The 24,169-nt window shown below is 47.3% G+C and overlaps 1 protein-coding gene across 3 annotated transcripts in view; it reads left to right on the top strand.

The window, feature by feature from the left end:
* Nucleotides 1–23,337, top strand: part of SUMF1 (sulfatase modifying factor 1) — a gene marked incomplete at both ends in the record, with an annotated part of 70,387 nt that extends 47,050 nt beyond the window's left edge. For 2 of the 3 annotated variants that reach the window (XM_080718080.1, XM_080718078.1), the window contains 2 exons: nucleotides 12,473–12,532; nucleotides 23,227–23,337. In XM_080718080.1, the coding sequence (XP_080574206.1) occupies nucleotides 12,473–12,532; nucleotides 23,227–23,337 (171 nt within the window). The remainder of the gene's footprint in view (nucleotides 1–12,472; nucleotides 12,533–23,226) is intronic. The other variant, XM_080718079.1, reaches the window with a different exon arrangement.
* Nucleotides 23,338–24,169: the final 832 nt, after the last annotated feature.

Raw genomic sequence — 24,169 nt, 5'->3', positions numbered from 1 at the left:
AAGTAGGGCTGGGGGTGTAGACAGAGGCAGAACACCCTGGATTCAGTCCCCACCATCACAGAATAAACAAATGAAGAAGTGAAGGATGAGGCCGGGCGTGGTGGCGCACGCTTGCAATCCCAGCGCTGGGGAGGCTGAGACAGGAGGATGGCGCAGGTTCGAAGCCAGCCTCAGCTCCTTAGTGAGGCTCTCAGCAACTTGGTGAGACCCTGTTTCCAAATACAGTATAAAATAGGTCTGGGGGTATAGCCCGGAGGTAGAAAGCCCCTGGGTTCCCCTCAGTACCATAAAAAAAAAAAAAAATCAGAGCCAGGTGTAGTGGTGCACACCTGTAATCCCAGTACTCGCGAGGCTGAGACAGGAGGATTACAGATTGGAGGCTAGACTGGGCAACTTAGTGAGGCCCTCTGCAACTTGGTGAGACCCTGTTTCAAACTAAAAAAAAAAAAAGAATAAATAAAACAGGACAGGGGGTGTAGCTCAGAGGTCGAATGCCTCTGGATCAATCCCCAGCACCACAAAAAGAAGAGGTAAATAAATGTCAGAGAAGTATACCATGATTGTTGCAAACATCAGGTCCGGAGCTGGACCTAGGATTCCGTCCTACCTCAGCTCCCCGCGAGCTGCATGACCCTTACGCAGTCAGCGTCCTCAGCTGCGAGCCAGGAAATGGTTAGACTCCTCGTGGGTTTAGCAAGCGCTCGCAGTGAGATAGCCAAGGAAACGTCGGGCTGGCGGGAGCGAGCTCTGATCCGTGCCAGGACCAAGTGCTGCGTTTTAGGTTTGCTGAACACATCAGTGAAATGAGCCAGCCAGCTCCGAGCTCGAACCCACGGAAGCCGCTTCTTCTGGGCCGCTGTGGGGCTGTGAAAAGGCCCTGGGGCCTCTGGTGGGCCGTCGTCGTGCTAGCACTTCTCCCATGGCCGGTCTCCGCTTTCTGCTCGGTAGAGGAAGCGAATCCCGCCTCCAATCTAGCGCCCAGATGCACAGAATTGTGCCTTACGCCCTCTCCACTTACAAGACGTCCACGTAAGATCATGGAAGCCTTCACGCAGTTCTTTGAAAGCAACGTTTCACTAAAAAGAACATTGGGCATAAGCTCATTGCCTTATTCTCTCATAACTTGCTAATGAGTTGTCACAGGGGAACAGAGAAGATTGAGGGTACGCGAGAGTGTGCAAAGCTCTTCGCCTATGGAACCATGTTCATTTTCTCACTTGGAGTGATGCTTAGAGCCACCTCCGGCCTTCCTCGCAGGACTGACGAGCTTCAGAGATTGTTCTAGAAATAGGAGCGATCGGGTCTGAGCACGTCTTTCAGCAAGAGGAGCCTGGACCCTGTGATGTTGGCGGTCTGGTTGGAGCTGAACGAGAAGTTGTCTTTGTTCCGAAACGATGTTGTCATCAAGCAAACGATTGTTCTGTACCTCAGAAGGAATCTCTCTGGGATTACATGGGCTGAATGTTCTTTTGTGTTCTATATTAGCATTTTAAGCGTTCTGAAATTAAAGAACCACTTGCGTTATGAGGAGACATACTCTACCTGGCAGAATACCTAACAGTATACCACTGTTAGATAAGACCTTCCTTCCTTATTATTATTATTATTATTATTATTAGTAGTAGTAGTAGTAGTAGTAGTAGTAGTAGTAGTACCAGGGATTGAACCCAGGGGAATTCCACTTCTGAGCTATACCCTCAGCCCTTTTTTATTTTTTATTTTGAAATAGGGTCTCACCAGATTGCTGAGTCTTTGCTGGGTTGCTGAGGCTGTCTTTGAACCTGTGATCCTTCTGTCTCAGCCTCCCAAGTCCTGGGATTACAGGCGTGCGCCACCACACCTGGCTGAGAGTTTCTTCCTTCCTTCCTTTCTTTCTTTCCTTCTTTCTTTCTTTCTTTCTTTCTTTCTTTCTTTCTTTCTTTCTTCCTTTCTTTTTTTGGTAAATATTCATGTGCCACTTCCTTGCTATTAACAGTTGCTTTTTCTATGTTTAGTTTGACTGGATTTTAGCACCTATGAACTCCATAGCCTTGTATGGGAAAACTAGAATTTATTTTCCACAGTTGTTAGAGTCCGTGCCTGCTGGGTTATATGTGGTGCACACGCACCTGCTGTTTATAGGTCAGAGCACTTAACCATTTTCCTAGTACCTTGCTGTGCTTTCTTCTCTCTCCTTTTTTCTTGGTCTTTGGAGAGAACAGCTGTAAAAAGGGAGGCCCTTTAGCCAGGCGCAGTTGCGCACACCTATACAGCTCAGTACTTGGGGGGTCAGGGGGAAGCTAAGATCTGAGGTCACAGGTTCGAGGGCAGCCTCAGCAACTTAGCCAGACCCTGGGGAAACTTAGAAGGACCCTGTTTCGAAATAACAAAAAGAAAAAACCCGAGGGTGTAGCTTGGAGGGAGAATGTCCCTAGGTTCAATCCCTAGCACAAGAAAGAAAGGAAGAAAGAAAGAAAGAAAGTTGAGGCCCTTTAATCAGGGGTGGTGGTACACACCTATAATCCTAGTACCTGGGAGGTTTGAGACAGGAAAATTGTAAGTTTGAAGCAGCCTCAGCAACGTAGCAAGACCCTGTTTTGAAGTTAAATATAAAACAAAAAACAAAACAAAAACTGGGTGTGGTGGCCCATGCACACACAACCCCAGGACTTGGGAGGCTGAGACAGGAGGAACTCAGGTTCATAGCCAGCCTCAGCAACTTAGCACAGCCTTCACACCTTAGCAAGACCCTGTTTCCAAATAAAAAATAAAATAGGGATGGGAGGGTAGAGCTCGGGGGTCGAATGCCCCTGAGTTCAATCTCAACTACCAAAAAAAAAAAAAAAAAAATCATCATCCTAATAATAATAAAATCAGATAAAAAGCTAGAGGTTTTGCTCAATGATAAGGTCCCCCTGAGTCCTATCCCCAGTCCCCGCCCCCCACCCCCAGGAAAAAGAAGTTGCAGCCCTTGAATGTGGAATCTTCAAGAAAGTTGCCTGGGAGGAAGGGTAGCAGGGTGCTAGAATTGAGTGGGGAAGGGAACACGCTTGTCATCCCAGCATTCGGGAGGCCGAGACCAGAGGATCGCGGTTCGCGGACAGCCTCAGCTACTTAGTGAGGCCCTCCGCAACTCAGTGAGACCCTGTTTCAAAATAAAGAATAAAAAAATAGAGCTGGGGGTGGAGCTCGGAGGTAGAATGCCCCTGAGTTCCATCTTAGTACCACAAAAATAAAATAAAATAAATAAGGCATAAATAAAAAGGAAAAGTGCCAGGATGCAGGTATCTAGGGTCGTCCCACCTGCTCCATGGACCGGCTGTGAAGGAAGGGCCCCGTAAGGTCTCCTGTGACCCTTGATTCTCAGAGCTGGGGACACAGGCCAAGAGTGTCCTCCACATCCGTCGCCCTGTGCGCCCCCCACCCCCGCTGCCTCCTGCCTGGGCCCGTCCTGTGAGCTCTCGGTGGTTCTGCTGTGGTTACTTTTTACTGGCTATCTCTTAAGACACAGACTTTTTATGCTGTGATTGCACAGTAATGAAGTACAAACGAAGCTTTGTCCGTGTGTGTGTGTTTGGGGGGGTTACTGGGGATGGAACCCAGGAGCATTCTACCTCCGAGCTACACCCCCAGCCCTATTTTTTTATTCTTTATTTTGAAACAGGGTCTCACTGAATTGCAAAGGACCTCACTGAGTGGCTGAGGCTGGCCATGAGCGGCCATCCTCCTGTCTCAGCCTCCCAAATGCTGGGATTACATGTGTGTGACACCACGCCCAGCTTCTTCTTTTTGTTTTTGGTGGTACTGGGGATGGAACCCAGGGGCATTCTAACTTTGAGATACATCCCCACCTCTATTATATTTTTATTCTGAAACAGGGTCTCACTGAGTTGCAAAGGGCCCCAACCAAGTAGCTGAGGCTGTCCACAAACCTCAGTCCTCCTGTCTCAGCCTCCCGAATGCTGTGTGCCACTATGCCTGGCTATTTTATTTTTTATTTTATTTTTAAAAAGTTTTTATTGGTGCATTGTAGACATGCATCTTAGTGGGATACAAGATGATGGAGAAAAACGTACACATCACTCAATTAGCCCTTTGAAACAGGGTCTTACTAAGTTGTTGACGTTGGCCTTGAATTTCCTAATCCTCCTATTTGAGCCTCCCAACTCTTGGAATTATAGATGTAGGTGAGCACCAACTGCTGGCTCCATGGAAATTGTGTGTGTGTGTGTGTGTGTGTGTGTGTGTGTGTGTGTGTGTGTTTTAAGGAGGATTGAACTCAGGGTCATTCTACCTCAGAGCTATACCCGCAGCCCTATTTAACTTTTTATACTTGAAACAAGGGCTCCCTGAATTGCCGACAGCTTCACTAAGCGGCTGAGGCTGGCCGTGAACCTGCGACCCTCCGTGGAGGTGTTTGGAACTCATTCCTGTAATGCTTAAGGTACGATGAAACTAGCCAGCAGATCTGTGAAGCTGAGCGCTTGCTCCCGTGGTGTGAGAGACACAGAAACCCAGTGGGGCCCGGGCCAGGGAGCCCGCCACAGGCATCTGTGCTCTTGGTCTAAGTGTGGAGCCGCTCAAGTGGCAGGTGTTGCTACTTTAAATGCATTTATTCCTAAATAAAATAAGCAGATGCCGAGAGTTGGAAGGAGACCGGGAGAGAAACACACCTAGCAGAGGATGCATTTGGACTCTGTGTAAAAGCTAACGCGTGTCCTTTGAAAATAAATATGAGAACCGGGCGCGGTGGCGCACGCCTGTCGTCCCAGCACTTGTGAGGCTGAGACGGGAGGACTGCGGTGTGCAGACAACCTCAGCTACCTAGTGAGGCGCTCCGTAATTCAGTGGGACCCTGTTTCCAAATAAAGAATAAAAAATAGGGCAGGGGGTGTAGCTCGGAGGTAGAATGTCCTTGGGTCCCATCCCCAGTACTGGAATAAATAAATAAATAAATAAATAAATAAATAAATAAATGGGTGAGGTAGTAGCTTGGAGGTACAATGCTTCTGAAATCAATCTCCAGTACAACACACACGTTCACACACACACACACTCACGAGCACACGCACATATGAACTCTTAATTCATCCTTGGGTTTTAGCTTTTTCTCTTTTTTCTTTTTTCATTTTTCTTTTTTTGCAGTACTGGCGATGGAACCCAGGGGCATTCTACCTCCGAGCTACATACCCAGTTCTATTTTTCATTATTTTGAAACAGGGTCTCACTGAGTTGCAGAGGGCCTCACTAAGTTGCTGAGGCTGTCCTGGAACCATGATCCATCCTCCAGTCTCAGCCTCCCAGATGCTGGGATTACAAGTGTGCGCCACTACATCCGGCTGGGTTTAACTATTTTTAACAGGAGTTTGTGAAATCCAGAAATGTAATGCACTTCAATATAGAACAGTTGACTGATTTATTAAAAAAAAACTAGGATGCTAGCCAGGCGTGGTGGTGCATGCCTATAATCCCAGCTTTTGGGAGGCTAAGACAGGAGGAATAGGGTTCATGGCCAGTCTCAGTTACTTAGGCCCTTTGCAACTCAGTGAGACTCTGTTTCAAAATAAAGAATAAAAAATAGGGCCTAGGGTATAGCTCGGAGGTAGAATGCCCCTGGGTTCTATCCCCAGTACTGGGAAAAAATGTTTTTTTAAATATGATGCTAGCCAGATGTGGTGGTCCATGCCTGTAATCCCAGTACTTGAGAGACTGAGACAGGAGGATTGCAGGTTGGAGGCCAGCCTCAGCAACTTAGCGAGGCCCTGTTTTCAAATTAAAAAAAAATAAAATTGGGCCAGGGGTGCAGCTCAGAGGTAGAAGGCCCCTGGGTTCCACCTCAGCTCCACACACAACAGAGGCGCTCTCTGAGGTGGTTCATGAGGCGCTGCCCGGGGCTGAGTGGCTGAGACGGAGTCTGGGGCCTCACAGCCTGGCGTGAGCTTTGGGTCCTCTGCTTACCAGCTAAGTGACCTTGGCAGCTGCTAGCTTTTTTCTTTCTTAATTCTCTATTTATAAAATGAGGTAAATGACCGGCAGCCCAGGCTTCTTGGTTTATGACTGTGCGGGGCACAATTGTTAACGGCTTTTCTTTCACTCCTAAAAGTAGCTGCATTTGAACAGTAAATTACACAGTTGACTTACCACCAGCAGAACCCCCATCAAAAGGTTGTTTTGCAAGTTGAAAACATAAAAAAAACCCAATATTCAGGTATATTATGTACTCAGTAAATACCAACCACTATTATTTATTTATGTGTTCTCTTCTATATTTAGGATAAGTATTTTATTTGGTCTTTTGTTTTGTTTTGTTTTGTTTTCATGGTACTGGAAATTGAACCCAGGGGCATTTTATCTCTGAGCCATGCCCCCAGTCCTATATTATTTTTTATTTGGAAACAGGGTCTGGTTACATTGTTGAGGCTGGCTCAAAACCTATAGTCCTCCTAGCTCAGTCTCCCAAATACAGGCGTGCATGCCTGGCTTAGAATCAGTATTTTATTTTATTTTATTTTATTTTATTTTATTTTATTTTAGTGGTACTGGGAGTGGTACCCAGGGGTATTCTACCTCTGAGCTACACCCCCATGCCCTATTTTTCTTTCCTTCCTTCTTACTTTCTTTTCTTTTTTTGTGGTACTGGGGATGGAACTCAGGAGCATTCTAGCTCCGAGCTACACCCTCAGCCCTTCCTTCCTTCCTTCCTTCCTTCCTTCCTTTCTTCCTTCTTTCCTTCCTTTACTTTTTTGCAGTACGGAGGATGGAACCCAGGGGCATTCTGCCTCCAAGCTACATCCCCAGCTCTATTCTTTAGCCTTTACTTTGAAACAGGGTCTCACTGAGTTGCAAAGGGCCTCACTAAGTAGCCAAGACTGGCCACTTGTGATCCTCCTGTCTCAGCCTCCCAAATGCTGGGATTACAAGCGTGTGCCACCATGCCTGGCTTAGAGTCAGTATTTTAAGTACCAAATTTTATGCCCTCCACCAGAAGCAAAAATTGCTACCATGGACCTCAGGTCTGTTTAACGGATGTAGCTTATTGGAAAACAGAGAGCTACCATGTTTGGGCAAGCTTATATGTTTTGAAAATGCTCTTTATTTCTGACCTAGTGTGGGTGAAAAATAGGGCGAGGAGGAAATGACTGTTTTCATCCATTTCACTAACAGGATAATCACAACAGGGCCTGCTGGTTTTACAGAGAAAATGTGGCGGTGGTTAATTTGGTTTGTGAGCAAAATGTGCTGTTCTTTCCAATTTGAGCTCTCCTTTTCTATCTTTGACCTTTTTGTCCACCTCATCTTCCCTCTTCCTCTTTTCATGCAGTAACTAAAGCTAATCACAGTCTCTCTTTCATTGGTCATGGTCCTAGGGTATAAATAAAACCACATAATTTAAGAAGCTTTATTGGAAGCCATGCTTTTATCTGCCCACTCTTAAAATCCTTTGTCTTGTTTGGCATTGGGTTAAAAAAAAGAATCATGGGAATATTGTACTTTGCTTTTCATGTGTACCTCGGATAGAGGCACTGCTAAAGCTAGAAGATAGTTGATCTGGTTATAAAAGCTTGAAGCCAATCCCGGTACTACTAAGCCTGAGGGGTAGTTGATCTGGTTATGAAAGCCTGAAGCCAGTCCTGGTACTGCTAAGCCTGAGGGGTAGTTGATCTGGTTATAAAATCCTGAAGCCAGTCCTGGTACTCCTAAGCCTGAAGGATAGTTGATCTGGTTATAAAAGCCAGAAGCCAATCCTGGTACTACTAAGCCTAAGGGGTAGTTGATCTGGTTATGAAAGGCTGAAGCCAATTCTGGTACTGCTAAGCCTGAGGGGTAGTTGATCTGGTTATAAAAGCCAGAAGCCAGTCCTGGTACTGCTAAGCCTGAGGGATAGTTGATCTGGTTATAAAAGCCTGAAGCCAATCCCGGTACTGCTAAGTGTAGAGGCTAGTTGATCTGGTTACGAAAGCCTGAAGCCAATCCTGGTACTGCTAAGCCTGAAGGATAGTTGATCTGGTTATGAAAGCCTGAAGCCAATCCTGGTACTACTAAGCCTGAGGGATAGTTGATCTGGTTATGAAAGCCTGAAGCCAATTCTGGCTCTGCTACTTGCTGACTGTGTGCCCTGACACATCCTAGAATTCAGTATTCCTATTTTTTTGTGTGTGATACTGGGGATGGAAACCAGGGGCCTTCTACCTCCAGGCTATACTCCCAGACCTATTTTATACTTTATTTGGAAACAGGGTCTCACTAAGTTGCTGAGAGCTTCACTAAGTAGCTGAGGCTGGCTTTGAACCTGCGCCATCCTCCTGTCTCAGCCTCCCAAGTACTGGTGTTAAAATTGTGTGCCACCACGCCTGGCATAGAATTAAATATTCCTTTTCCTCAAAATGGGCATGATATACTTTCTGTTCTTCAGCATTATCGTAAGGATCAAATGAGATACTAAGGGTTTGCACTGTCAGTAAATGTCAGGTACTGTAATTGACAGAGTTTTCAGTCACTGGAAATTCTGGGATGCTTGAAAGCAGAGCATATCGTCCTGTAGACAGGTGAGCGGAAGCAGATCTGAAGATACAGATGCTGAATCGGTCTGATGATACAGACGCTGCCCCTTTTCATGTGTTTTGGGGCTAGCTATTGACTTGGTACCTTGGGACCTACTGTTGCTGCTTCAACACATGTGGAGTCCGTCAAACAGACATCAAGTGATTTATCTGTTATCCAAGACGTCAGGCTCCTAGAACGAGGCCTATGGGAGCCAGTTTGAAGACTTACCTGGAAAATCCAGCGTGCCATGAGCCCAGCTTCTATCCGACCAGGGCAAGGACAGCAGGGCTCTCCAAGGAACAACCATACCTGTCAAGAATGGAGAATAACACCTGTCCTTTCTTTTTTTTTTTTTTTAAATAAACTTTTACTGGTGCATTGTAGTCTTACATCGTAATATAATTCAGAGTGGTACTAAACTCTGAATTCTTTTGTATTTAAACTTCTAAGGAAGCCTTTGCCTTCGAAGGCATAGTTGTTTTCCTCTTTACATTTGCCCTGGTTTATGATTTTTCAGCCTTTAACTTTACTTTTTTATTAAGCTACACCCCCTGCCCTATTTTTTATTCTTTATTTTGAGACAGGGTCTCACTAAGTTGCGGAGGGCCTCACTAAGTAGCTGAGGCTGTCTGCGAACCACGCTCCTCCGGTCTCGGCCTCCCGAATGCTGGGATTACAAGTGTGCACCGCTACACCCGGCAGCCTTTAACTTTAAAAACATTTTTATTATAGAAAATTCCAAATATACAAAAGTAGAGAAAATAATCTACCAAACCCCCATGTCCTTAATACCCAACTTTTAATAATGATCAGGCCAGGCATGGCGGCACACGCTTGTAATCCCAGTTCTTGGGAGACTGGGACAGGAGGATGGCATATTTGAAGCCAGCTTCATTAGCTTAGTGAGGTTCTCAGCAACTTAGCGAGACTGTATTTCAAAATAAAAAACAAAAGGCTGGAGGTTATCAATTCATAGTTAATTTTGTTTCATCTATTTTTTCTACTTCCTTGTCCCCGATGACCTCTTTGCTTGGGTTACTAAAGGAATTCCCAGGCTTTATATTTTATTTACAAGGCCATGGTCTTCTTATTTTTCTTGCAAATACAGCTTAGTCTTAGGTCAACATACGTTGCATGTCTTTAAGGTGCGTCATTTGATAATCAGGGTGGATGGAGAGACACACCCATGAAAATACCAGTCAGGACCACAGACATCCCAGTCACCTCCAGGCCCCCTCTGCCTCCTTGTGATTCCCACTGCCCCGCCAAGCTTGGCCTCCCAGACCCGAGCAACTCCCGGCCTGCCTTCTGTCCATGGTCCACGGTAGGGCAGCATGCCAGTAACCACCGGGACCACTTGTAATGCAAGAATTCCCGAGCAGGAAACCAAGTGTGAGAGGCTGTATGGTACAGACACTGATACCAATCTTGTGTGTTCATGCTGCAGTGAGTTCTTGGTGAATGCCTTAATCTTGTGTGTGTGTGTGTGTGTGTGTGTGTGTGTGTGTGTGTGATACCTGGGGATTGAATGCAGGGACATTTTACCTTTGCTACACTCTCAGCCCGATTTTATTTTGAAACAGGGTCTCACTAAGTTGTGGACGGACGGCCTCACTAAATTCCCAAGGCTGGCTTGGAACCTGTGATCCTCCTATCTCGGCCTCCCAAGTACTGGAATTGCAGGTATGCACCACCACACCGGCTGAATGCCTTACTTTACTTTTATACAATAATAAACTTAACCTAGAAGAATCTGTTGGTATGTCTGTCAGATTCTAGATATTCCTGGGAAGAAAGCTGGGGTGTTAGTCATTATTATTTATTTTGGAGGAGTACTGGGGTTCATGGAAACCCTTCTACCTCCGGGCTATACTCCCAGACACCTATTTTTTATATTTTTATTTGGAAGCAGGGTCTCTTAAGCCGGCTGAGGCTGGCTTCGAACCTGTGTGATCCTCCTGTCTCTTCCTCCCAAGCGCAGGGATTACAAGCGTGTGCCACCATGCCCAGCTCATGATCTTTTATTTTTATTGTTTTGTTATTTTTTTGTTTTGTTTTGTTTTATTTTTTATTGGTGGTACTGGTATGGAACCCTTCTGCCTCCAGGCTACACTCCCAGACCTAGTTTATATTTTTATTTGGAAACAGTGTCTCTTAAGCCGGCGCTGCTGGCTTCAAACCTTCGAGATCCTCCTGTCTCCGCCTTCCAAGCGCGGGGATTACAAGCGTGCGCCACCACGCCCGGCGTTCATCATTATTTTAACACGTAGCTTTTTGTATTTTCAACTTGCCTGTTAAAACAGCAAAAGCTTATTAATACAACAGTGAGTGTGTGTGTGTGTGTGTGTGTGTGTGTGTGTGTGTATGTGTGTGTGGTACTTTGTATTGAACTCAGGGACATTCTACCTCTGAGCTGCACCCCCAGCTGTTTTATTTGTTATTTTGAAACAGGGCCTCACTAAGTTGCTGAGGTTGGTGGCGAACCTGCCATCCTCCTGTCTCAGCGTCCCAAGTACGAGGATTACAGGGGTGTAATCACAGGTTCGCGGTCAGCCTCAGCCACTTAGTGAGGCGATATGAAACTTAGTGAGACCCTCTTTCAAAATAAAAAAAAAATAGGGCTGAAGGTGTAGCTCAGAGGTAGGGTGCCCCTGGGTTCCATCCCCAGTAACACACACACACGCGCACACACGCATGCACACACACACACATTGTCTCTCTCTCATACGTCACGGATCCTGGAGCAGGGCTGCCCACTTACATAATCTCCCTCCACAGTTGTTCTGGAGAATGCATGATTTAATTCTTGCAAAATGCTCTCGGAACTGTGCCTGGCTCATAGTAGGCACAATGTAAATATTTTTTTTAAAAGAAGATAAATTAACTATGTTCTATATCTTAATTATGAGGGTTACATGATTGTATATTATTGTCAACACTCATCAGAACTGTGCGTTAAAAAGTGTTTTTCTCCCTTCCTTTCCCCTCTCTCCTTCCTTCGTCTCATCTATATCGGGGATTGAACCCAGAGGCCTTCTACCTCTGAGCTGCACCCAGCTGTTTTAAAAATTAATTAACTTATTTATTAATATTACTGAGGATTGAACTCAGGAACATTCTACTTCCAAGCCACACTCCCAGCCTTATATTTGATTTATTTGATTTTCTTATTTATTTGTGGCACCGAGGATTAAACTCAGGGGCACTCTACTTAAAAGCCATACTCCAGCCCTATTTTTATTTTTATTTTTATTTTTGCGGTGCTAGGGATGGAACCCAGGGGCATTCTGTCTGAGCTACACTTCCAGCCCTATTTTTATTCTTTATTTTGAAACAGAGCCTCACTGAGTTGCAGAGCTTCTCACTAATAGCTGAGGTTGTCTGCAAACCATGATCCTCCTGTCTCTGCCTCTCAAATGCTGGGATCACAAGTGTGCGCCACCATGCCTGGCTTCAGCCCTATTTTTAATTAATTATTTAATTAATTTGTGGTACTGGGGATCGAACCCAGGAGCATTCTACCTTAGAGCTATACCCGCCCCCCGGCCCTATTATTCTATTTTCTATTTGGAAGCAGGGTGTCATTAAGTTGCTGAAAGCCTTTTCATTTTTTTCATATGTATTATCAACCTCAGCCAAAAAATGAAAAAAAGAGGAAAGGTATTCATTCGGCAGTTGGGTTCATTAGGTGTTGTACAGTGGAATGATAATTCCAAGAAGCGTGCCATCCGTGTGAGCAGAGCGATGATAAAATCCAGTATAAATTTGCATAGCAGCATGCTGTGGCCAGAGAAGCTTCCACGTACGTGCTGTTAGTTGAGCAGGCGAGAGCTGTGGGAAGCGCAGGTGGATCGCGCCTGTATCGGCAGACCGGGGGGGATGGGGCTTGAGGTGGGGCAGCGAGGCACGGGGGGACTAGACTAACCAGCTCCCTTCTCTCCATCCACAGAAAGGCCCCCCTTCTGGGAAAGACCGGGTGAAGAAAGGGGGATCGTACATGTGCCATAAGGTAAGACACATACCTGGACCCCCTTCCATTGTCCTAATGGCTTATGGACCCAAAGGTCTGATTTGTTGCTGCTGATACAGAATCCCATTGAAACCAGAAAAAATAAGCCAGGCATGGTGGCCCATGCCTGTAATCCCAGTACTTGGGAGGCTGAGACAGGCGGACCGGAGGTTCAAGGACAGCCTCAGCAAGTAGTGAGGCTCTCGTCAACCTAGCGAGACCTTGTTTCAAAGTAAAAGTAAAATAGGGCTGGGGGTATAACTCAGAGGTGGAACGGCCTGGGTTCAATCCCCACTACAAGAGAGAAAGAAAGAAAAGGAAAGGAAAAGAAGAGAGAAAGAAAGCAATGGAGAGAAAAAAAAGGAAAGAAAGAAGGAAAGAATGAAAGAAAAGAGAAAGAAAGAAAGGAAGGAAAGAAGGAAGGAAGGAGGAAAATAGAGGGATGTTGGTCTCAAGTTTGGTCCCAGGCATGGGAAAAGTAGCAGGAGACGCTGAGGTTATGAAGGACCCATCGTCGGCCAGCTCCCACCCTTGACTGTTGGCTCTTGGAGAAACTTTTTGTCCCACATGGAAGTCTTGACCTACACCTTTCACTTATTTGAGACTTCCATAAATTTGGGGGTTCTCTCTTGAGGTTCACCAGAGAGAGAGAGAGAGAGAGAGAGAGAGAGGGAGAGTGTGTGTGTGTGTGTGTGTGTGTGTGTGTGTGTGTGGCATTAGAGATGGAACCCAGGGGCATTTCTACCTCCAAGCTACACCCCCAGGCCTATTTTATTAGTACTTTGAAACCACCTCACTAGGTTGAGGGGAGCCTCGCTGTTTGCTGAGTCTGGCCTCAAACCTGCGAGCCTCCTGTATCAGTCTCTCAAGTACTGGGCTTACAAGCATGCACGACCGTGCCGGGCTCTTGAAATACGGATTCTAAGTGAAGTGCGCTGTGCGCTGTACCCTGATGGAAACATCAGAGTGTTCCAAGAGCCACGCCTTAGGAAACAGGCCTCGTTTTCCCCAAGAGCGCTTCTGGTCCCTTCCATGATTTCAGTGTCCAGAATGGCAGCTCTTGGTCACAATGGCTCCGTGTTTCCTGGGCAACCTTTATGAAGCATTGGAAATCAAACCCTATCCCTGCCCTTTTTGACACGCACCATTTATTTTTAGTGTCTCCAGCATTTTGACTTTGGTCTTTCCGTCCCTGAACGGAGATGGCATTTTGCAGACTCTTACGGCCAGTACGCCTTGCCTGGTAATTCACTCAGTCCAGGCTGTTAGAGACTTAGCACCACCTAGAATGGTTGGAAATCAAGTTACTAATTTTTTAATGGAAGCATTGACAAACTTTGCCCAAAAGTAGGAGCCCTCGAACTTTATTTCACATGAGAATCAAGAGATCTGTAAAAAGTACTGATGCCTGGTCCCCACCCACCCCCACCTGATTTGATTTTTTTTCTGGGTTGGACCTGGGCATCAGAGTGTTTAAAGGTATTGAAAATACCCACCTAGTCAGACATGGTGACACGCACTTGTAATCCCAGTATTTGGGAGGTTGAGACAGGAGGATAGCAGGTTCGAGGACAGCCTCAGCAACTTAGTGAGACCCTGTTTCAAAATAAAAGAATAAAATAGGGCTGATGGTGTAGCTCAGAGGTAGAATACCCCTCAGTTCAATCCCCAGTGCCACACACACAAAAAAAGAAAGAAAGAAAGAAAGAAAGAAAGAAAGAAAGAAAGAAAGAAAGAAAGAAAATACGCAGCAAAGATTGGGAAGCATTAGCCTTAATAAAATTCCCCTGATGATGTGCGTGGGTTGGTAGCTGTGTGTGCCTCTGCATTGCATTTTTTAGCTAAGAATTTCTAATCGAGTGCTTTTGGTGGAAGATCTTAAGAGTTGTCTCATCTGTACTTTATTGTTCCTTTTTGTCTGTGTTGGACGAAGTAATTTTTTTTATCATTCCATCTTCTCTCCTTTGCCTTATTAGACAGCGGTGCACATCTGTTATCTCAGGATTTGGGAGGCTAAGATAGGAGGATTGTAGGTTCGAGGCCAGCCTCGGCCACTTAGCGAGACCCTCCGCAACTTACTGAAACCCAGTTACAAAATAAAAAAAAGTAAAGCCGGGCGTGGTGGCGCACGCTAGTCATCCCAGCATTCGGGAGGCTGAGACAGGAGGATCGCGGCTCTCGGCCAGCCTCAGCTACTTAGTGAGGCCCTCTGCAACTCAGTGAGACCCTGTTTCAAAATCAAGAATAAAAAATAGGCTGGGGGTGTAGTGTGGAGGGAGAGTGCCCCTGGGTTCCATCCATAGTACTGCCAGTAGGTAAATAAAAAATAAAATAGGGCTGGGCACACAACACACAAAGTCGGGGTGGGTTTGGAATTTATATTACACAGTCGGTCATGGGGGCATGGCTGGAATCCAGCACTGGGGAGGCTGAGAGAGAAGAAGGGCAGGTTCTAAACCAACCTCAGCCACTTAGCGAGACCCTATTTTCAAATTTAAAAAATTAAAAATTAGGGCTGGGGATGTAGTTTGTAGGTAGAATGCCTCTGGGTTCAACCCCCAGCACCACAATCAATCAATCAATCAATCAGTCAGTCAAATCATTAGAATTTAATCCAGTGTGGTGGCTCATCCTCGTAATCCCAGGACTTGGGAGGCTGTAACAGAAGGATCCCAGGTTTGAGTCCAGACTCAGCAACTTAGTGAGGCCCTGTTTTAAATTTATAAAGGACTTGTGGTATCATGCCCCTAGATCTATCCCCAGTACCCAAAACAAAAAGCAAAGAATAGCATTTATATTATACATCTTTGACTTTCCTTAGTTTACCTGAAGGATAAGTCTTAATATAGTCAGGCTTAGAGTGGTGAGAATATTCCAGAATATTTTTTGTTCTTTATTTTGAAACAGGGTCTCACTGAGTTGCGAAGGGCCTAAGTAGCTGAGGCTGTCTGCGAACCGTGATCCTCCTGTCTCAGCTCCCGAATGCTGGGATGACAAGCGTGTGCCACCACGCCCGGCGTATCTAACCTTTTTAAAATGTGTGAGTGTGTGTGTGTGTGTGTGTGTGTGTGTGTGTGTGTGTGTGTGTGTGTGTGTGTGTGTTTGGTACTGGAGATTGAACTCCCGAGAACTAGGATTCCAGGCCTGTGCCACCACGCCCGATTAATTTTCCTTCTTTTATCGATTTTCACCTATGCCATGAGCAGTATATCTTGAATTCTGCCTATCTGGGGCTTCATTTTTTGGTTCCTTCTTCAAAACAGAAGGAGAAAGGCAATTTAATCCTAATAAAGGTGCTGACTGAAGATAAAGATAGTAAGAGTAATTTTTGGGGGGAGCACTGGGGATTGTCCCCAAGCCTTGGGCGTGTTCAGCAGGTGCTCCTGAGTTACGTTCCCAGGCCTATTTATTTCATTCTACTTTTTTGTGGTACTGGGAATTGAACTCAGGGACAGTCTACCCTCAAACTATATCTGCAGCCTCTTTTTTATTTTTATTTTTATTTTTGTCTTTGAGAAAGGGTCTTTGCTAGGTTGCTGAGAGTCCTGCGACACTGCTAAGGCTGTTCTCAAACCTGTGATCCTCCTGTCTTAGCCTCCCAAGTCCTGGGATCCAGCCCTCTTTATTTTTGATTTTGAAACAGGGTCTCAGTGAATGGCCCAGTCTGGTCTTAAACTTGAGAACCCTTTGCCTTTGCCGCCTGAGTATCTGGGATTACGGCTGTGTGCTACCACACCCAGCAGGGCTAAGTTTTGCTAACCTTTTCCCAAGTGCTTACATATGTTCTCCCATTTATTCCTCATATAAACCTTAGAGTGAGTGCAGTTTTGATATCCCTTTTAGAAAGATGAACACTGGCCGGGCGTGGTGGCGCACGCTCGTCATCCCCGCGCTTGGGAGGCGGAGACAGGAGGATCGCGCAGGTTCGGAGCCAGCCGCGCCGGCTTAAGAGACCCTGTTTCCAAACAAAATATAAAATAGGTCTAGGAGTATAGCCCGGATGTAGAAGGGTTTCCAGGAACCCCAGTACCACCCCCCAAAAAATACATACATACATACGTACATATATACATACATACATAAAATAAAATAGGGCTAGAGGCGCAGCTTAAAGGTAGAACACCTCTGGGTTCAATTCCCAGTAAAACACACACACACACACACACACACACACACACACACACACACACACGATACTAGCCAGGTGTGTGTGGTAGCTCACACTTGTAATCCCAGTAACTTGGGAGGCTGAGACATAAGGACTTCAAGTTCACGGCCAGCCTCAGCTACTTAGTAGTGAGGCCCTGTTTCAAAATAAAGACTAAAATAGGGCTAGGGGTGGAGCTCAAAGAGGCCTGGATATGGGGTGTGATTTCCCTATAAGGGTTTAATTCAACACGAGCCACAGTTGCCTTAAAAGTAACCTTGAAGCTGGCCGTGGGGGCGCACGCTTGTCATCCCAGCTTTCGGGAGGCTGAGACAGGAGGATCGCGGTTCAAGGCCGGCCTCAGCTACTTAGTGAGGCCCTTTGCAACTCAGTGAGACCCTGTTTCCAAATAAAGAATAAAAAATAGGGCTGGGGGTGGAGCTCGGAGGTAGAATGGCCCTGGGGTCCATCCCACTACCACACACACACACACACACACACACACACACACACACACAAAATAACCTTGATCCCAGACTTCTTCCCCCCTAAAAACAATATTATCATCCCTCTTGATTTCAGAGCCCCAAGGCTGATAAATCATTATCTTGAGCGGCTTGCTGGAGTCCAGGTCACATTCTTAGCACAGACGCCGAGATCCGTTTCACACAGCAATTAGCCATTTTGATGAACCAAGGCCGTACCGGGGCCTTCCTACGACGTCTGTTCTTAATTAATAGAATGACCCAGTTTTTAGCCACCGAAGACCTCGCATCCCTCAGAACCACTTTTGCTGCTAAAAGTAGCGTTAGAAAAAAAAATCCTGAGCAGCGAGGGCGCTCATAATCAGGACGTGTGCCTCTGTGTGAGTTACTAGAGACTGAAATTCAAGACCGGCGACCCATCAACAAATATTTTCTTTGTGAGTGAGGACATTGGAAATGGGATGGCGGTGTGAATTCGTTTTAGAAGGGATGGACCAACCCTCTCGACAGCGACTGCTAGAGCGAGACTCGCTTTTTAGGATTTAGTTCTTCTAAGCCGGGCGTGGCAGCACACGCTTGCCATCCCAGCCTTTGGGAGGCTGAGACAGGAGGATTGTGGTTCGAGGCCTCCCTCTGAGCTCCACCCCCAGCCTGCTTTTTTATGTTGTTATGAGGTCTTAGCGAGCCTCACTAAGTTGCCGGAGCCGGCCTCACGCCTGCCATCCTCCCGTCTCAGCCTCCCGTCCGCCGGGTGTGCCGCCCGCCCGGCTGCGTTGAGCGTCTGTGTGGCGGTCCTGGCTCGGCCTGCGATTCCCATCCTCCCGCTTTCTGGGCAGCTCAGCCTGTGGCGTCTCCAGAGGGCCCTTCCCAGCCTCCCGGGCAGGCGGCCCCGCGCCCTCAGTCCTCTGTCCCCGGCTCCCTTTCTTCCCAGGCAACTGCCAGAAACAGTCTAGCCTTTATCAGTCTCTCTGGGGCCTCCTTCTTCCCGGTTGAACGGCAGCTGCCTGATAACAGGTACCTTGCTTGTCTTACTCTGATTATATTCTCCTGCTTAGAATAGCATCTGGCACGGTAAAAGCCTCTTCTGAATAAATAAAGCCTTCAGTGATGGGGCCAGGCTATGGTCTCACTCTATTTTTCCTCCATTCTCCTCCTCCTCCTCCTCCTCCTCCTCCTCCTCCTCCTCCTCCTCCTCCTCCTCCTCCTCCTCCTCCTTTTTGCAGTACTAGGGATGGAAGTCAGGGGCATTCTACCTCTGAGCTACACCCCCATCCCTATTTTATTCTGTATTTGGAAACAGGGTCTCACTAAATTGCAGAAGGCCTCATAAAGTAGCCGAGGCTGGCCTCGAACCTGAGGCCCTCCCATCGTGGCCTCCCAAGGACTGGGTTCCAAGCGTGGGCCCCCACGCCCGGCTTCGCTTCCCTCTTCACTTCCCTGAAGTTTTCATTTTCATGCTTTTGAAGTCACTGTCTTTTCCGCTTACACTGTATTCTCTCCTCCTTCCCCAATCCTACACATCAGTACTCTAGAAGCGTGCCCCAGCTGTAGCATCCGTAGCAGCTTGTTAGGAATGTGGCTTCTTAGCCAGGCGTCACGGGCACACCTGTAATCCCCGTGCTTGGGAGGCTGAGGCAGGAGGATTGCGGGTTGGAGGCCAGCCTCAGCTACTTGGCGAGGTCCTTCGCACCCTAGTGAGACCCTGTCTCAAAAAAGTAAAAACAAAGCCGGGCGTGGTGGCGCACGCTTGTGATCCCAGCATTTGGGAGGCTGAGACCAGAGGATCGAAGTTCCTGGACAGCCTCAGCTACTTAGTGAGGCCCTCTGCAACTCAGTGAGACCCGGTTTCAAAATAAAGAATAAAAAATTGGGCAGGGGGTGTAGCTCAGAGGTCGAATGCCCCTGGGTCCCATCCCCAGACCAGAAAAAAAAAAAAAAAAAAGTAAAAACAAGCCAGGCGCAGTGGCACACGCTTGTAATGCCAGCATTCGGGAGGCTGAGTCAGGAGGATCACGGTTCACAGACAGTCTCAGCTACTTAGTGAGGCCCTCTGCAACTCAGTGAGACCTGGTTTCAAAACATAGAATAAGCCGGGCGCGGTGGCGCACGCTTGTCATCCCCGCGCTTGGGAGGCGGAGACAGGAGGATCGTGCAGGTTCGAAGCCAGCCGTGCTGGCTTAAGAGACCCTGTTTCCAAAAAATATATATATAAAATAGGTCTGGGAGTGTAGCCCGGAGGTAGAAGGGTTTCCAGGAACCCCAGTACCACCAAAAAGAAAAAGCATAAAAAATAGGGTTGGGGGTGTAGCTCGGAGGTCAAATGCCCCTGGCTTCCATTCCTAGTACTGAAGAAAAAAAAAAAAAAAAGGAAAAAGAAAAGAGGAAAAGAAAAGTAAAAATCAAAAGGGCTGGGGTCTGGGGGTATAGCTTGTTTTAATCTCCAGCACCACCATGTAAATAATACATACCGCCTACACACACATGCACACATACGTGTACACACACATATATCCATACTATACACACACACTCCAGGGTGCTGTCGTTGGCAGCAGCCCAGCGAGCGGCTGGTGGTCCTGGGAAAGAGGACGGGGTGTGTGGCTCCCTCCCCGTGGGAGTGTGTCGTGCTCCTGTTACGCCGCTTGCATGCTCACTCCTGGAAACTTGACGGCTTCCGTTGTATGAGGATTAACATAGCAGCAGATGCCACTAGGTTTTTCTTTCTTTCTGATTTTTTTGTTTTTTTTTTTTTGGTGGTACTGGGGTTCCTGGAAGCCCTTCTACCTCCGGGCTACACTCCCAGACCTATTTTATATTTTTGAAACAGGGTCTCTTAAGCCAGGGCGGCTGGCCTCGAACCTGCGCGATCCTCCTGTCTCCGCCTCCCAAGCTCGGGGATTACAAGCGAGCGCCACCACGCCCGGCTCTTTCTTTCTAATTTAAAGCCTGTTTCTGCCGGGCGTGGCGGCGCTCGCTTGTCATCCCAGCATTCAGGAGGCCGAGACAGGAGGATCGCGGTCGCTGACCGTCTCAGCTACCTCGTGAGGCCCTCTGCAACTCAGTGAGAGCCCGTTTCGAAATAAAGAATAAAAAAATAGGGCTGGGGAAGAGCTCAGAGGTAGAATGCCCCTGGGTTCCATCCTCAGTACTGCCAAAAAAAAAAAAAAAAAAAAAAAAGCCCTTTTTTATTCACCATCTCTCGGTCTACCTGAGAATTGGTAATATGTTCTATTCCTCACTGGCTACAAAAAAAAAAAAAAAAAAAAAAGAAGAGCAAATTGGTTGCTATTGTTTTACTATCTGTAAAAGAAAAAAAACAAAAACCATGGTGCCTTTTTTTTTTATGGCAGACATGCCCCGGAGAATTTCCATCCATGCCAACTTCAGAGATGATTTTGATGATAACTAGAAGCCTTTGACTTTTGTACAGAAAAGAGGATAACAAGGATTAAAGACAGCGTGCAGGCGGGCCTGTTTCCCTCCCGACACATTATCCCTCCTGTGCGGCTCCCGGCTCCATTCCACTCGAGTCTTTACGCAGTTGGTTGAAGCCGCTGGCGGGGACTCGCGGCGCCCTGGGCCGACGCAGAGTTGATGCTGCTGGCACTCGGGACGACTCATTTATTTTCACTCTCTTAATTCGGATCAGAGAAAAGTCCGAGCAGGACTCCCAGTGTGTGCTTCTTTTTGGCCTCTGGGAGCTTTTGAAGTGTTTGTACCATGTGATCTGATGTCTTCACTGGGTACCTGCTCGGTGGCCATCGTGTGTGTGTGTGTGTGTGTGTGTGTGTGTGTTACTTGGGAGACTGAATCATCCAGGGGCTGTCTACTCCAACCTACGCCCCCAGCCTTTTTTATTTTGAAACAGAGTCTCAGTAAGTAGCTGAGGCTGGCCTCAAGCCCGCAATCCCCCCGTCTCAGCCTCCCAGTCCGCGATTACAGGCGTGCGCCACCATGCGCCGGTGGCTCTTAGAAATTTACACACAAACAAAACAAAACAGACACCTACGTGTATAGCTTTATGAGTTACTCCAGTTTTAATTCCAAAAGGTGGTGGCGCACGCTGGTAATCCCCGCGCTTGGGAGGCTGAGACAGGAGGATTGCACAGGTTCGGAGCCAGCCTCAGCTGCTGAGTGAGGCTCTCAGCAACATAGTGAGACCCTGTTTCCAAATAAAATATAAAATAGGTCTGGGAGTATAGCCCGGAGGTAGAAAAGCCCCTGGGTTCCATCCCCAGTACCAAAAAAAAAAAAAAAAAAGAAATTCCAAAAGGTAATTTTTTCTTACGTTTGATGTTTTTTCCTAGGCTTTCTCTTTAGATTTTGTCAATATCCTGAATAGTGAGTGACATATGAATGTTACTCCTTTTGTGTGTGTGTGGCCCAGGGGCCAAACCCAAGAAGCATTCTACTTCCTAGCTACTCCCCAGCCCGCTTACTTTCTGTGTTTGGAAGCAGACTCTCGCCAGGTTGCTGAGTCTTACTCTGTTGCCGAGGCGGTCCTCGAGCCTGCGATCCTCCTGTCTCAGCCTCCCACATACCGGGATTACAGGCATGTGCCACTGGGTCCGCTTAATCTCATTCTTAATTAATTATTTGATGGCCATTTATTTTATTGTTATAAGGAAAAAAAAATAATATCTGCTTATTGTAAGAAATTTGAAACCCCATTCTCCTTATTACTCTGCCTGAATCTTTTAGTATTTTTTTGCTTGTTTTGTGGGACTGGGGATGGAACCCAGGGACATTCTACCTTTGAATGATGCTCTCAGCCCCATTTTTCTAATATTTTATTTTATTTATTTCTTTACTTTTTGCAGGTCTGGGGATGGAACCCCGGGGCATTCGACCTCCGGGCTACACTCCCTGCCCTATATATTTTTCTTTATTTTGAAACAAGGTCTCACTAAGTTGCAGAGGGCCTCGCTAAGTAGCTCAGCCTGTACACGAACCGCGATCCTCCGTTCTCAGCCTCCAGAATGCTGGGATTGCAAACGTGCGCCACCATGCCCGGCTAATATTTTATTTTGAAGCAGGGTCTCACTAAGTTGCAGAGAGCCTGGCTAAATTGCCAAGGCTGCCTGTCAACCTGAGATCCTCTTGTCTCAGCCTCCCAAGTACTGGGATTACAGGTGTGCACCATCATTCCAGGTTTGTTTGTTTGTTTGTTTATTTATTTATTTATTTTGCAGGTATGGGAATGGAACCCAGGGGCATTTGACCTCTGAGCTATACCCCCTGCCCTATTTTTTATTCTTTATTTTGAAACTGGACTCACTGAGTTGCAGAGGGCCTCCCTAAGTAGCTGAGGCTGTCCGCGAACCGCGATCCTCTGGTCTCAGCCTCCTGAATGCTGGGATTATAAGGGTGCGCTACCACGCCCGGATATTTATTTAAATTTTGAAATAGGGTTTCACGAAGCTTCAGAGGGCCTGGCTCAACTTCTGAGGCTGGCTGTGAACCTGCGATCCTTTTTTCTCAGTCTCCTAAGTACTGGGATTATAGGGCATGCACCACCATACCTGCTTGTTACAGTTTTAGTGTTTGCCATTAACAAGTACTGGGGGCCACACTTTTGTGTGTGTGTGTGTGTGTGTGTGTGTGTGTGTGTGTGGTACTGGGGATTGAACCCGGGGGCTTTTCTACCTCTGGGCTATACTCCCAGACCCATTTTATGCTTTATTTGGAAACAGGGCCTCACTAAGTTGCTGAACGCCTCACTCAGTAGCTGAGGCTGGCTTCGAACCCGTGCGATCCTCCTGTCTCCGCCTCCCAAGCGCGGGGATGACCAGCGTGCGCCACCATGCCCGCCTTGAGCCACAACTTTTTGGTACTTAATATATCTGATGTTTATAAGGATGGCTGTGGTTAACCCTTAAACGTGCTTCCCTTTGCAAAGCATATACATTAAGTATCTTCCCAGGAAGCCTGGAAGACGCTCCATCTGCAGGTAGACGTACCTTCTCCATGGCTGCTGCCTTTGTGCAGAACGCACCTGACGGTTTGGAGCGGGGCCCTGCGCGGAGATCCAGAAACCCTGACCTCGCTTCTTCTCTTCGCAGGCCTACTGCTACAGGTACCGTTGTGCCGCGCGAAGCCAGAACACGCCCGACAGCTCAGCCTCCAACCTGGGATTCCGATGTGCAGCCGACCGCCTGCCCACCGCGGACTGACAGCCGGGAAGGGCCTTCCCGAGCCCACGGAGCCGCCGTTTCCAGCCCGCACTCGCCTCCGGGACTGAACGGTCTTGTGCAAAGAATTCCCACCCTGAGCTGGCTCACGGATCTGCCCGTGCGAGGAATGGTCTTGCGAGACCAAATCGTGAGCCGGGTCGGTGCTCGACCCCGGGTTGACGCTATTCATGATATCACGACTTCTCTTCGAGGGCTTTTCCAGAGGAAGGGGAGAGAGGGAACCTTGAACGAGGCTTCCCGAGGCCCGTGTCCTACCCAAGTTCAGACCCCGGGGCCAACGCTTCGCCTGCCTGGGCCTCGGTTTCCCTCAGGGGCTGGACTCGTGGTCTCAAGCTTGTCCCCAACCCAGATCCTCTGACTGATACTAGATTGTACCCTTATTGCATAGTGAGAATTTATGACAGATTATTTTTTGGCTGTTTTTTCCCCCCATGAGTGGACCATGGCTGATACCAATCATGTAAATAAGAGTTGGCTTCTATATTATTTTCAGAAAAGGGTAGGGGTCCTTTTCCTTCATATTGCACTTTGTTTTTCCAAGGAAACCAGTGTCTTTGTATTGTTACGACGACCCCGTGGGGCCCGGCGAGGCTTGGCTCGCGCTGGGTCCGCGCGGGGACCGTATTGTGCTTTATCAACATCAAGTGCCTTTGGCTCGGAGGGGCAGCGAGAGGCCCGCTCCTTCTCTCTCCCCATAGCTTTTGGTGAACGTGAAACGTGAAAACGGGGAGCCCTGTGTAAGTCTAGGTGTCAGAATGAAGACCTTGGGTTAACTGGTTCAGGGTTTTTTTAGAATAGAGAAGTTGATTTC

The sequence above is a fragment of the Muscardinus avellanarius genome (assembly GCF_963383645.1).
Source record: "Muscardinus avellanarius genome assembly, chromosome: 22".
In the NCBI taxonomy this organism is placed as follows: Eukaryota; Metazoa; Chordata; class Mammalia; order Rodentia; family Gliridae; genus Muscardinus; species Muscardinus avellanarius.
Note: the sequence above shows the minus strand (reverse complement) of the source record. Positions and strands in the feature narration are given on the sequence as shown.